This window comes from Neomonachus schauinslandi, chromosome 3, assembly GCF_002201575.2.
Source record: "Neomonachus schauinslandi chromosome 3, ASM220157v2, whole genome shotgun sequence".
NCBI classification, from domain to species: domain Eukaryota; kingdom Metazoa; phylum Chordata; class Mammalia; order Carnivora; family Phocidae; genus Neomonachus; species Neomonachus schauinslandi.
The window spans coordinates 192,616,884-192,628,544 of record NC_058405.1 but is presented as its reverse complement, the minus strand read 5'-3'; the positions used below and the strand labels follow the sequence as shown (position 1 = coordinate 192,628,544).

Sequence of the window (11,661 nt, the reverse complement as noted above, 5' to 3'; positions counted from 1 at the left end):
GCCGTGACACTTTATTGGAATTGAACACGCACACACCAACCTTCCTGTTCATGGGCTCGTGCACTCTTAAGTCAGTGTGCCATCCTGGAGCCCCCACCCCTGGTCCCTGCCACACAGGGACCCCGCCATGGGAGGGGGACACACCCATCCCTCCAGAAATGGACGAAGCAACCAGCACATAAGCTTTATGCCGTTTCCAAGATCAGTAAGACCCCACGGCTCCTTCAGCCTTGGCCAGGCCAGCATCACCTTCTGACTAAATGAGCAGGGCCCACTGCCCACAAGGACCAAGGCCAGCTCATGTCCTGACAGGTCCCTCTTCACGTAGGGGACCTGGCCATCAAGTGAGAGCCTGGTGTTCCCATCTCCCTTCCTTTCAGACCCGGGAGATGACCCTGATTTTCTGGCTCCAGAAGGAGGACGAGCAGAATTTCCAGAGGAAGGGGAGCAACGGGGAAGGCACTGAAGCCCAGCTCCAGGCCAGGGAGGCCCCCCCTGCTGCCCCTTCCGGAGGGCTTGGGTCTGCGGGCGAGGGGCTCAGGGCAGGGCCTCCAGCACGAAGGCGGGGCTCTGAGCGCCGGAGCCTTCCCGGCCCGGTCGAAGATGCGGATGCTCTCGGGGGGCCAGGGCCTCCTGGGTCGGAGCGCCCGGGTTCAGCCTGTGCTGGAGGCAGTGGCTCATCTCTCTGGCAACAGCACGAAAAAGGCAGCCTTCAGGAAGCGTCCGAAGCTGCAGAGTGCGGCCACGAGCCAGTGGGAGCGGAAGCCGGGCTCCGTGCTGACCACACACTTGAGGACGTCGGTCTGGGAGGCAAGAGGACGCGGTTAGAGAACAGAGCACCTCGTGCGGGACGTCAGCGGACTCCCGTGAGGAGCTGCCTGAGGCTGTCAGGGAAGGTCTGTGGTCTGCTCTGGACCGCGAGAGGGGAAGGGAGGAGCTCGACGTGGGCAGAGGCCGGCAGACGGGACACTGCCCAGCTGGGGACTCCACCACCTCCCCAGGCCAGGTGCCAGCTCCCAACACGGCCGCCCGCCTATTGCCCACAGGGCCACAAACACCCCCGCGTCCTGCCTCGGCATGGTGGAGCCTGGGGTCCAGGAAGCGACCAATCCAGCTACACCGTCCCTCAGAAGAGGAGTGGGAACCGAGCTTTCCAGAAGCCCAGTGAACGGCCATTCCTTATTTCTTTCTATTCCTGCTGCAGTCTGGATGCTGAGCGTGGGGTTGACCCGTGCTGGCTCCCGGAGGGGGCGGGGGGGACAGCAGGAGGACAGAGGCCTCAGCGAGCTCCCTCTGCTGAGGAATGACCACAGCCAAGGATCAACCTGGAAGCAATGTTGTCCCCACCAATGCCAACTCCAGAGGAGACCACAGCCCCAGCCACCGCCTGGCCTCAGCAGAGGCTAAGCTCTGTCGTCCCAGCCAGTGGACGTCACACACCCTTGCCCACCACCCATCACAGAGAAGAAAACGGAGATCTCCTCTGGGGGGGCTGGCGCCCCAAACCCAGGGCCCAGCAGCCCCCGAGGCCTGGCCGGGGCTGGGCGGGCAGGTGGGGGGCACGGAGACTGTGGTGGGTAAGACTCACGCACCCACCCCTGCGGGCTAGGCTGGTCTCATCCTGGCATCGGAACATGACTGGGAGGAGTAGGGTGTGGGGGCTCTGGGCAGTGACAGGACTTTCCCTCTCACAGGCCAAGGGGCCCACGTCTGCAGACCACCTTCTGCCACGCAGGGGCTCTGGGGCAGCAGGTCTTTAGCACCGGAGCTGGACGGGGGAGGCTCTGGGCGTGGAGGTAGCAGAGGACAGGTCAGCTCCGGAGCTGGGCAGCAGGAGCAGCTCTGGGCCTGGCAGCCCGGCCTCACCCCTCCTCCAGCCCCCCACAACCCCCGCCGCAGGTGCTCGGGCTCTCAGCCATCCCCACCCCCGCCCGGGCACCTCAGGTCCCCCTCACCCATCCGCCGCGCCTTCGCAGCCAGGGTGCCAGGGTCTTGCGCACAAATTCCCCGAGGCAGTCGACGAGCGCGTGGACCATGGCAGGCTGGGCCTGCCGCACACAGTCTACGGCCAGCCCTGCGGCCACCGAGTACAGGGACACCACCTTGCCCCACGTGATGCCTGCAGGGAGAGAGACAGACGCTGGTCAGCAGAAGGCCACCCAAGCCCTGGCTCGGGTCCAGCCCTCGGGGTCACAGGAAGGCTGAGACTCTGAGCCACGCCCCCGCCATGCCTCTGACGCTGCCCCTCCCCGCAGCTCCCCGAGCTCCCCGCGAGCCCCAGCCACCACCCGCGACGCGTCGGCCCTGCCACCCTCCAGGGCAGTTCTCGGGCGGAGATTTTTCCAAGCCTCCATCATACACCTGCGCCAAAGCCCAGGCCAACCTCACCCAGCCCACCATCCACTGGAGGAGCTGAGGAGACAGCAAGGCCGTGTGGGAAGGAGGAAACTGAGGCTGGGGTGGGGGCGACTGACTCAGAGCTGCACACACTGCACGGGGGCGGCCTCAGGGGCACCTGCCCCGGGCCTGTCTGTTCTGATGGGCCAGGTGAGGGCACCAGGACACGGTGTGCATAAAGCAGCCGAGGCCCGTGAGGGGAACCGCCTTCCAGACCAAGGAGCTGCTGGGAAGCAGAACCAGCACGGAGCCCGCCCGACGGGAAGAGGCCGCCAAAGGACAGTGGGGGCAAGCATGCCTGCCGACGCTAGGGCGTGGGCTTCCTTAAAGCGCAAGGAGAACTCACGAGTCAGCGAGAGCAAAGAGAAAACTTGCAAAAGAAACAGGAGCACAGAATAAACAGCTGCTTCACAAAGAAAAACTACAACTGCATCAAACGTCTGCAAAATGTATGCCCTCACGAATAACCGAAGAAAGGTCAGAGAACACAAGGTAGAGATCGCCATCTATCAGATTAAAGCTTCACATGTCATGCGGGCTGCACCTTGCGGGCCGCTGGGGCAAACAGCCCGAGCGTGCCCGCAGGCGCTGTGAAAGGCCACGCCCGGCACGCCCTGCACACCCCGCACGCGCCGCCGCCCCGCACGTCCCCACATGCCCCACACGCCCCGCAAGCGCCGCCGCCCCGCACGGGCCGCCGCCCCGCACGCGCCGCCGCCCCGCACGCCCCGCACGCCCCGCACGCGCCGCCGCGGTGCTGGCAGGATGGGCGCCCCAGGAGGCAGTGTCGGCAGAGGGCACCCCTGCCCCCAGGGCACCTGCATGCAGCAGCCAGAGCCGTCAGTCCCCAAAATGAGGAAGCGACAAAGCGCCCATCAAGTGAAAGGAAAATAAAGGGGGACAGAACTCAGCCACGGAAAGGGATGGAGCCCTGACACCTGCCACGGGTTGGGGGCGGAGCCTCAGAAACACGGTGCTCAATAGAAGCAGCCGACTCAAAAGGCCACGTATGCGGTGCGGGTCCATCTGAGTCCATGTGCGTGAACAGTCCAGAGCCGGTAAATGCAGGGAGACAGAAAGGGAGCAGCGGGGAGGGGCACAGGTGAGTGCCGAGGGGGCTCCCGGTGTCCTCCCACGGCGATGAGAAACGGGGGTGGGGGGTGGACGGCACAGCCGATGCACCAAAGGCCACTGAACGGTGCCCTTCACGATGCCTGAGTGTTGCGTAAGTTTCATCTCCAGAACAAGAAAAATTTTGAAGCCCATAAATTGGACCTGCCTAAAACCCTCCTGTTACTGTTACTTTCCATCTCTTTCAAAATAAATCCAAGTTAGGGAGCGCCCGCCCGGCCGGCTCACGAAGTCGGTGGAGCGTGACTCCTGATCCCGGGAGAGTGTGTTCAAGCCCCACGGTGGGTGTAGAGCTTACTTTGAAAAAAATCCAAGTCTGAAATCTCACCTGAGCCCCGGCCCCCCGAGGCCCCATTCCCGCCACCCAGGTCCTGCGCACGCTACCCCCACCTCCACGGCCGGGCCGCCAGGGCCCCGGGTCACGGTGACAGGGGTCTCGCACCTTGCTCCCCGAGGTGAACGCCACGTTCTGTGCCGCGACCCTCAGAGGCCTCACGGTCCCCCGAGGGCCGGCAAGCTCCCCGTGGCGGCCACACTTGAAGGCCTGGAAGGCACCGGCTCGCCGGTCTCCAGGGGGCGGGCCTCGGGTCTTCTGGAGAGATCGTCCCATTACCGTAAGTTGGTAATAAATTCCCATAAACTACAGGGGTTTAACTACCGAAGGGTGCGTTGAGCAGCTCTGGCTCAGCCCCCACCGCCAGCAGTCAGGCCCCTTCCCCAGCCCCGGCCACCGCACCTCCACTCTCTGCGTGCGCGGATTTCCCCGTTCTAGGTATCTGCTCTGAAGGGCTCCCACCCAGCTCTCCATGCTGGGTCTAGCTCCTTGCACCGGGCACAGTGTCCGCAAGGTCCATCCGCGTGGCCGCGGGGCTCAGCGTCTCTCCCCACGGCCACGGGGTGTGCCGCCGGTGAAGACACCACACCTCGCGCACCCACTCAGCAGACGGTGGGCGTCTGGGGTGTCCGCACGTGGTGGCTATTCGGAGTGGCGCGCTCTGGACGTGTGTATCGCAGACACCCAGGAGTGGGGACTCCGTTCAAGTCAAACCGCGTTCCCGGGCCGCGCCGCTCACGTCCTCGCCGGTGCTCGACTCCACTGAGTCCTGCCACCCCGGTGCGCCGGTGGTGGGCCTTGCACTGGGGCCCCGTGCGTCACCCTGGGGGCTGGGGGGGAGCACTCTTCGCGGGCTCCCAGCCAGCTGCACATCTTCCTCGGAGAAACTTCTATTCTGATCCTTTGCTCATTTTTAGTATTGGTTTCTAAGAGTTGTTTATCTTTTGCATTTTCCGATCTTTCTGTGGTAAACTATTTTGCTCTTGCAATAATAAGAAGAAAACAAAAACTCCTGCCAACTTTTAATCAGGGAGGGAAAAATCAGTGTTTCCCCTGAAGGGAGCTGAGCAGCCAAAGGGCGAACGCTGCCAGGAGCTGCGCTGGTGGCCACTGCCTCTGACGGGAGCACGGCCGCTCAGAGACACCTCCACAGGTCCCTGCCCTCCAAGCTGCCCCGGCCGCCAGCCAGAGCCCTGCCTCAGGCACTGCCCACACCCCAGGGGGCCTGCCAGGAGGAAGTGGGGGCGCAGGGTGCAGCGTGAGGGTCAGTGTGTGCAAGGCCAGGCCCCCCGGGGGGGGGGGCCACAGGGAGACAGGGATGGACCAAAGCTGCCCAGCGCCTTGTGGCTGGGGCTGACCCTGTGGAGAAAGGGGGGCGGACGAGGGGCAAAGGGGAGGCCTGGCAGCAAGGGGGAGGGTGGGAGGGGCAGCCAAGCTGGCGAGGGGCACAGTCTGAGAGCCAGGTCGCCGCAGAGCCGGCAGATCCACAACGTCACGTTCCACGGAGCCCCGCCCCTGTTCCCTTTCCAGGTGGCCCTGAGGTTCAGAGATGTTAAGACACCAGCTGCAGGTCACACAGCCAGTGAGAGAGCAGCTGCCCCAGAGCCCCATGGGGCAGGTGCAGGTGTGGAGGCTCTGCCAGAAGGAAGGAGCGGGGGCCGCGTGGGGCAGGCCTGCGGGCGCTGAGTGGCTGGAGGTGCTTGAACGTGAAGGGGTATATTCTGCCCCATCTCAAATGAAAATCACAAGACTTTAACTGAACTCCACAAGTGGACTGAGCTGCCAGTGGCCTGTGTCCATTATCCCCACCCCTCCCCGGTCCCAAGGCCTTCCATCGCCCTCCCAGAGCCCAGAGCCTTTCTGAACCTCTCGGGTCTGTACACACATCGAGCACGGCCGGGCAGGTGGACTGGGTGCGCTGTGTTGGGCCCCCTGTCCACTGTCTCCTGCCCACACACCAGCCACCACCCAGGGGCCTAGTCGGGCCTCCCGGCTCGGTCCCAACCACCAGCAGGCCAGAGCTGCATTCTCAAAGATAAGCCTTCCTTTTAAAGCCAGACCTCGGCTCATAAACCAGCCGCCCAACCCCCAAGACAGACACAGGGCGGCCACCCATGCACCAGCATCAGGCCCAGGACACAGGAGCCCAGGGAGGGCTGAAGGTGGTCACCAGCCTCGAATGCCCGCTGCACCTCAGTCTTCCTGGGCCCCCCCCTGCTGCCTCCTCCTCAAGGCACCTTCCCACGTCACCCTCACGGGGTTCCCCCAGGACCAAGGTCAGGACTGTTAGAACACTCTGAAGAAAACTGGCCCTCCGACCAGCCCACCCAAGCACCCCCATCACGATGTCCTAGCCTTGCTGACCCCTGGGGTGTCCGTGCTGACTGGTGGCAGCCTGGAGAAGGCTGGCTTCTGCAGCTGGCCATCCCGTGTCCCCACCGCACCCACCAGGAGTTGGTGGGGCCTCACTGGGAAGGGATACTAGAGGTCAACATGTGGTCACCCCAGAGGGATGTGGTCAGTGGGGCTGGACATCAGCTGGGCTGGGGGTCCACCTCCAATGGGATGAGGCAGCCCCTCTACTCCATGTCCTTTCCCCTGCAGTGGCGGAGGTGTTCCCCTGCAGAGTGTGGGCTGCATCTGCAGGGGGTGGGGACTGTGGCTCCCCCTGGTACCCCCTACCTAACTCTGCTGCTGTCCCAATCATCCTATGGACAAGGAAACCAAGGCCAAGGTCACTCGGCTGGTCAGCAACAGACCCAGAACCGCCTCCCAGAGGAGGGGGTATGAGGCCTCCCTGCTGCCTGGGGACCTTCCAGAAAGCACCAGAGGGAGGCTGGCCCTCCCCACTTGGCACATGACCACTCACTCCCCACTCCAGCTGGGATGCAGCATCCGGAGCTCTCTAGCTCCACGGCCCCCAGCTTTCCCTCCCTGAGGGCTGGGACTGGCTGTCCCGTTCAACACCTCGGGGTGCCAGGGAACACCTGCGGGATTTGCTGACAGAGGAGGTGCTGAGTGGGGCTGGGGCTCCGGTGGCTTAGATGGCAGAGCTTGGCCCGTTACACAGCAGGACGCAGGGACAGACTCACAGAGCACAGGTGGGGAGATGAGGTCGATGGAGGTCTACGGACCACAGAGAGCCCAGCAGGGTTCCAAGGAGAGGACACGGGGACAGGAGAAGGGTTGGGGGGTCCTTTAGCCTCCTGTGAGCCTAGAGGTGGGTGTACAGACAGGAAGCAGCAGGAGCTGAAGTTGGGGGTGAGGGCACAGATGGGGCACCAGGAGATTCCCAGGTGAGTGTGGGCCAGCCAGGTGAGACAGGTGTATTGCGATTCCCCAGAGACTCTCCAGCAAGCCGCTGCACTGGGGCTCATGCCCTCCTGAATCCCCCTCCTGGGATGTGGGGCTCCCCCCGCGACGTGCCTTTGACCAACAGAACTCGGCAGAGTGAGAGTGTAACTTCTGGGGTTACAGCACAAGAGCCTGACGATGCCCACCCAGGCTGTTTGTGACCCTCCCCTTTGGGACCTGGTGCCACGCCATGAGACGCCCATTCCCCAGGCCCAGGGCCACGTGCAGGACACACTGGGGACGGCCTGGCCCCCCTCCAGCCAACGAGCAACACCAACGGGCAACCTGGACCTCGCAGCCCAGCAAGACCTCGGTCCACTGCACCCCAGCTAATGCCGGTCAGAGCCACGTGAGAGGCCCGGGGCCAGCTGCCCAGAGGACGGACCCACCGTCCTCAGAACCCGGGGAGGCACCGCACAGCCCTGTTTGAGTCAAGCTTCTGGGCCGGTTTGTGCAGCTGGAAGGTGGCTCCGGGACCTGTGGGGCTACTTGCAGCAAGGCCCTGCTCTGGCCCACAGACCCCGGCCCACCACAGCACCATGGGCGCCCCAGGATGGGTGCCCAGGCCTACCTCCAGAGAAGATTTGAGAGGCCACAGCCAGGAAGGCGTCAGTCACCACGGTCTCAGACTGCAGGGAGATGTTCAGCTGGCGAGCCACGTTGCGGTAGACGCTGGGCCGAATCAGCTCCAGCTCGTCCCCTAGGCAGTCACACGGGGTCAGAGGTGGTCGTGCCTGCCTGACCCCAGCCCCGCCGTCACCAGCCCACTGCTCATGGCCCATAGCACTGAACAGGCCTGATCGCTGACCCCCGACTCAGCCTGTCAAATTGCCACCCCCACTTGACCCCACCGTGGCCCCTGGGGACAAGAAGACCAAGGGGATACCGTGGGCACCCCCAGGCCTGCCCCTGCAGCCCGCGCCTTCTGACAAGCCAGCCACCCCCCACCCCCACCCAGGGCCAAGCCGGCTGGGCCGGTGGGGCGGGAATCCCAAGCAGGAGCGAGGGCCGTGCCTGATGTGTGACTCATGGCCCACAGTGAGCTGCCCGGGCGGCAGGCGGACTGGGCAGGCAGCCAGAGCCCTGCATGGGCGGGGGCTATGCCAGCGACCCCACAAAGGTGACGCCCCTGGACGCGGCCTCAGAGGGGCGTCCTGGCTCAGGCCCTGGCTCCGCACCGTGAACCGAGAAGCTAAGCCATTGCCCGGGGCCACCAGCACCGCCCAGGCTCAAACCTGGGCTCCCGGTGCCAAGTGGGTGTGTCTGGATGGGCGGCCACACTCAGCAGAGGAAATGCCCTCTCAGCGGCCCTGCCCGCTGCCCGCGCGCGCTGCGGCGCCCCTGGAAGGGATGTGCCGGGAATTCCACACAGCCCGCGGACTGGGTGTCCCCCAGCCCAGTCACTTATGCAGCCAACGCAAACAGGGAAATGCTGTGGACAGGACAGCCCGGGGCCGATAAGGGCGTCTGCGTCATCCCTGGGGCCAGCTGCACTCCATCTAATTAACTAAGATCTGGATGCAGAGCAGAAACTGGCGAGGCTGGTGGGCGGTTGGGGGCGGGCGGGGGGCATGGAAATTCCCAGGGCGGGCCTGACCGTTCCCACATGCAGACCTCGGGGCTGCTGGGGACAGGGCCCAAGAGACCACCCATGGGGACATGATCCAGGCTTCTACCTGTGAGCCGCTGCACCAGGAGCTAGGCGTCTGTGCTGGGGGGGGGGGGGGGGGGCGTGGGGGGCCCACGGGGGGGGCAGGGGGACAGTGCCAGCCATGAGGGGGCTACGCAGAGCAGCTCCAAGAGCAGAATGCAGCAGAAAGGCATGAACGAGAGGGCTCTGGGGGTCCAAGTCATCGCCCTCCTTAGCGATCTGCCAGGGCAGAGTCCCAGGGACTACACAGAGCCTGGCGCTGGGGAAGGACCTTGAAGGCCCTGCTCCTGAGAGGGCCAGTGCTGGGCACCTGGCCAGCCCCTGCTCCCCAAGACCAGGCCCGAAGCGTTGGGGCTCCAGGGTGGGACACGGGATTGAGGGCACAGAAATCAGTCTGCTCAGAACGGCAGAGCCCAAAGCAGGCTTTCCAGACAAGTTTAAACAATAGGGACTCTGGGCTCAGGGCAGAGGCAGGACCCAGCTCCTGTTCACAGACAAGGAGACAGAGACGGAGAGGCTGGGGGCAGAGTCGCAGAGCAGGCCAGGACGGAGGCAAGACTTCCTTCTGGCTACCCCAGGGTTTGGGGGGCCTCTTGGGAGACCAAAGAAACATCTTCTCCAAGGCCCTCTAGAATGTTCCCCCAGTGCCATCCCCACTGCCCAGCTGAGGGAACGGCCATTGGTGGCTGACCTCATGGGAGCCCAGGTCCTCTGGACCCCTGCCTGATTCCCCAAACCCCACTGGCTCTCCACCTCCCCCGAGGCCTGGGTGGGCTAGCAGGCTTCCTAACAATCTTCTACACTGCCCCCATGGAATCTGTGTGTCTGCCCCACACCTGGGCAGCTGGGTCTACACAGCACTAACAGGGCACAAAGAGACACTGGTGTCAGTCTGGGAAGAGACAGGGTGTCCCCTTTCACAGAGCACCCCCTACAGCCCTGCATCCTGGACCAGCATTTCCCCACACTCGGTGTGGAGAGCCACCCCATCAGGGCTCCATCTTTGCTCCCCACTCCCAACAACCAGTTATAGAGTGAGCGACCTGAGTCCTGGTGGTGAAGTAAACTGAATCAGCTGGGCTGGCCCCACCCCCTCGGAAGATGGAAACAGTTACCCTGCTGGGCGGGACCCCACTCCAACTAAGTAACCCTAGCTGTCTAAGCATGACCCGCTGGCCAGGTGGGATTTGGCTGCCCAGACCCATGGTGGCTTTGACCCTCCTGGGGCACCGAATTTCCAGAGGGCGCCCTACCAGGCCTCCACATCAAGAGGAAAGAGCAGTGGGATTTCAGGCAGGAGCCGCAAAGACCTATTTTCCAAAACAAACATCGGGACACGTGGTCCCACAAAGGATTTTTGTGCCCAGCTCAGTACAAGGGTCACTCTGGAAGTTCAGCCACCAAAACAGTATTCTTCCTGGAGCTTTCTAGTCTTTATGGCCAGAATGTCTGAAATCTGGGCTGAGCAGGCATGTTGGGGAGCAATGTGGCGGGTGGGCAGGCGAGCCTAAGGGGTAAAGAGGGGAGTGTGGGTAGGTGTGCCCTGCACAAGGCTATCCTCAACACCCCCGGCCACCCCCTCTCTGCCCGCAAAGGAAACTGAGGCCCAGAAGCGGAGGGCGCCTCCAGGGGACCCGCCGGCCGGGCCCGCACTCACCCAGGCGCAGCAGCACCGCGCACACCTCGGCCAGGCGGCCTCCGGGGGCGGGAGCGGCGCGCTCAGGCGCGCTCCAGGCGAGGCCAGCGCGCAGCAGCCGCGCGTGCACGAACTCCCGGCCGAGCGCCTTGGCCTGGGCCACCAGCTCCTTGTCGGTGGGCGAGCGGTCAAAGGCGTCCATGATCTCCGCGGCGAAGACCGAGGAGCGCCGCAGCACCTCCATGGCGAGGACGCGGGCCAGGGGCGCGGCACCTGCGGGGAGACGAGCTCAGCGCCCCGGCCTGGCTGGCGGCGGGGAGCCAGCTCTGGGAAGAGGTCGCCCCGCAGGGAGGGTGCAGCGGGGCGCGGGGAAGGGCTGCCGCCAACTGCGAGGGACCGTTCGTTTTGTGACACCGAACATGGTGTCACATTCTTTCGGATTCCAAGTTAAATCACAAAGATCCCCACGGCTGCCCGGGATAGGAAGGCCCGCGGGGAGATGGCGATATGCTTTGGGGCCGCCGTGCCCGCGCTCGAAGACGAGTGCGCGGGCAGCGGAGGCGCGGGCGGGTGACAGGCGACGGCCAGGACCCTGCCCGGCCGCGCGCTCGGAGCACACCCGCCCCCGCGCCTCGCCGTCCTCGGTGTTTGTCCCGGGCGTCGCCGTTCCCACGGCGAGGTCGCCCTGCTCACCTCTCCCGCGGCATGTCGCGGGCGCGGGGCTGTGGAGGAGCTCTAGCCTCAGGATCTCCTGGCCGCCGTCTCCGCCGACCTCGATCCTTCCATCCAAAGCGGCGAGGACGCGCGCCCGCCCCTCGCCAGCCCGTCCGCGCCTGGGCCCGGCTGGCGCGCGAGTGCACGGGCCTCCGCGCTCCTGCGGGGTGCGGCGGCGGCGTCGCGGCGAGGGGCGCGCGGGGCGCACAGCGCGGCTCTCTGCCGGCGAGAGGCGAGGCTTGGGGCTTCGCCTTCTAAGGAAAAGGCAGCCCCCGGGGCGGAGCCGCGGCCCAGAGCTTCCCCGCCGCCTCCCCGCTTAAGGAGGACTGAGCGAGTTCCCGGTAAGGCTCGGAGAGGGCCACGGGGCAGGAGCTGTTCCTGCAAGGCCCGGTGATTGGAGCCTAGCTCTGGCATCGGCCGCCCGCGTTCACACCCGTCTCCATT

At 64.9% G+C, this 11,661-nt stretch overlaps 1 protein-coding gene across 3 annotated transcripts; it reads right to left on the bottom strand.

The window, feature by feature from the left end:
• Positions 1-11,427, bottom strand: BOK (BCL2 family apoptosis regulator BOK). 3 transcript variants are annotated; one of them, XM_021679001.1, is made up of 5 exons: positions 11,197-11,427; positions 10,525-10,776; positions 7,788-7,916; positions 1,956-2,119; positions 1-803 (listed from the first exon to the last, which is right to left on the bottom strand). In XM_021679001.1, the coding sequence occupies exons 2-5, from the start codon at positions 10,745-10,747 to the stop codon at positions 678-680; spliced, it is 642 nt and encodes a 213-aa protein (XP_021534676.1). In that variant the 5' UTR covers positions 10,748-10,776; positions 11,197-11,427; the 3' UTR covers positions 1-677. The 3 variants fall into 3 exon arrangements, with proteins under 3 accessions (XP_021534676.1, XP_021534677.1, XP_021534675.1); XM_021679000.1 differs by having other exon boundaries at positions 586-803; positions 1,956-2,140; XM_021679002.1 differs by lacking the exon at positions 1,956-2,119.
• Between the last annotated feature and the right edge of the window lie 234 nt (positions 11,428-11,661).

Excerpts from the sequence above, each read along its gene's own strand:
- BOK (XM_021679000.1), bottom strand. The coding sequence starts at position 10,747 with ATGGAGGTGCTGCGGCGCTCCTCGGTCTTCGCCGCGGAGATCATGGAC. Across the intron at positions 7,917-10,524 it reads CGCGGTGCTGCTGCGCCTGG|GGGACGAGCTGGAGCTGATT; the intron begins GTGAGTGCGGGC and ends GTGACTGCCTAG. Across the intron at positions 804-1,955 it reads TGCGAAGGCGCGGCGGATGG|ACCGACGTCCTCAAGTGTGT; the intron begins GTGAGGGGGACC and ends CTTGCCTCCCAG.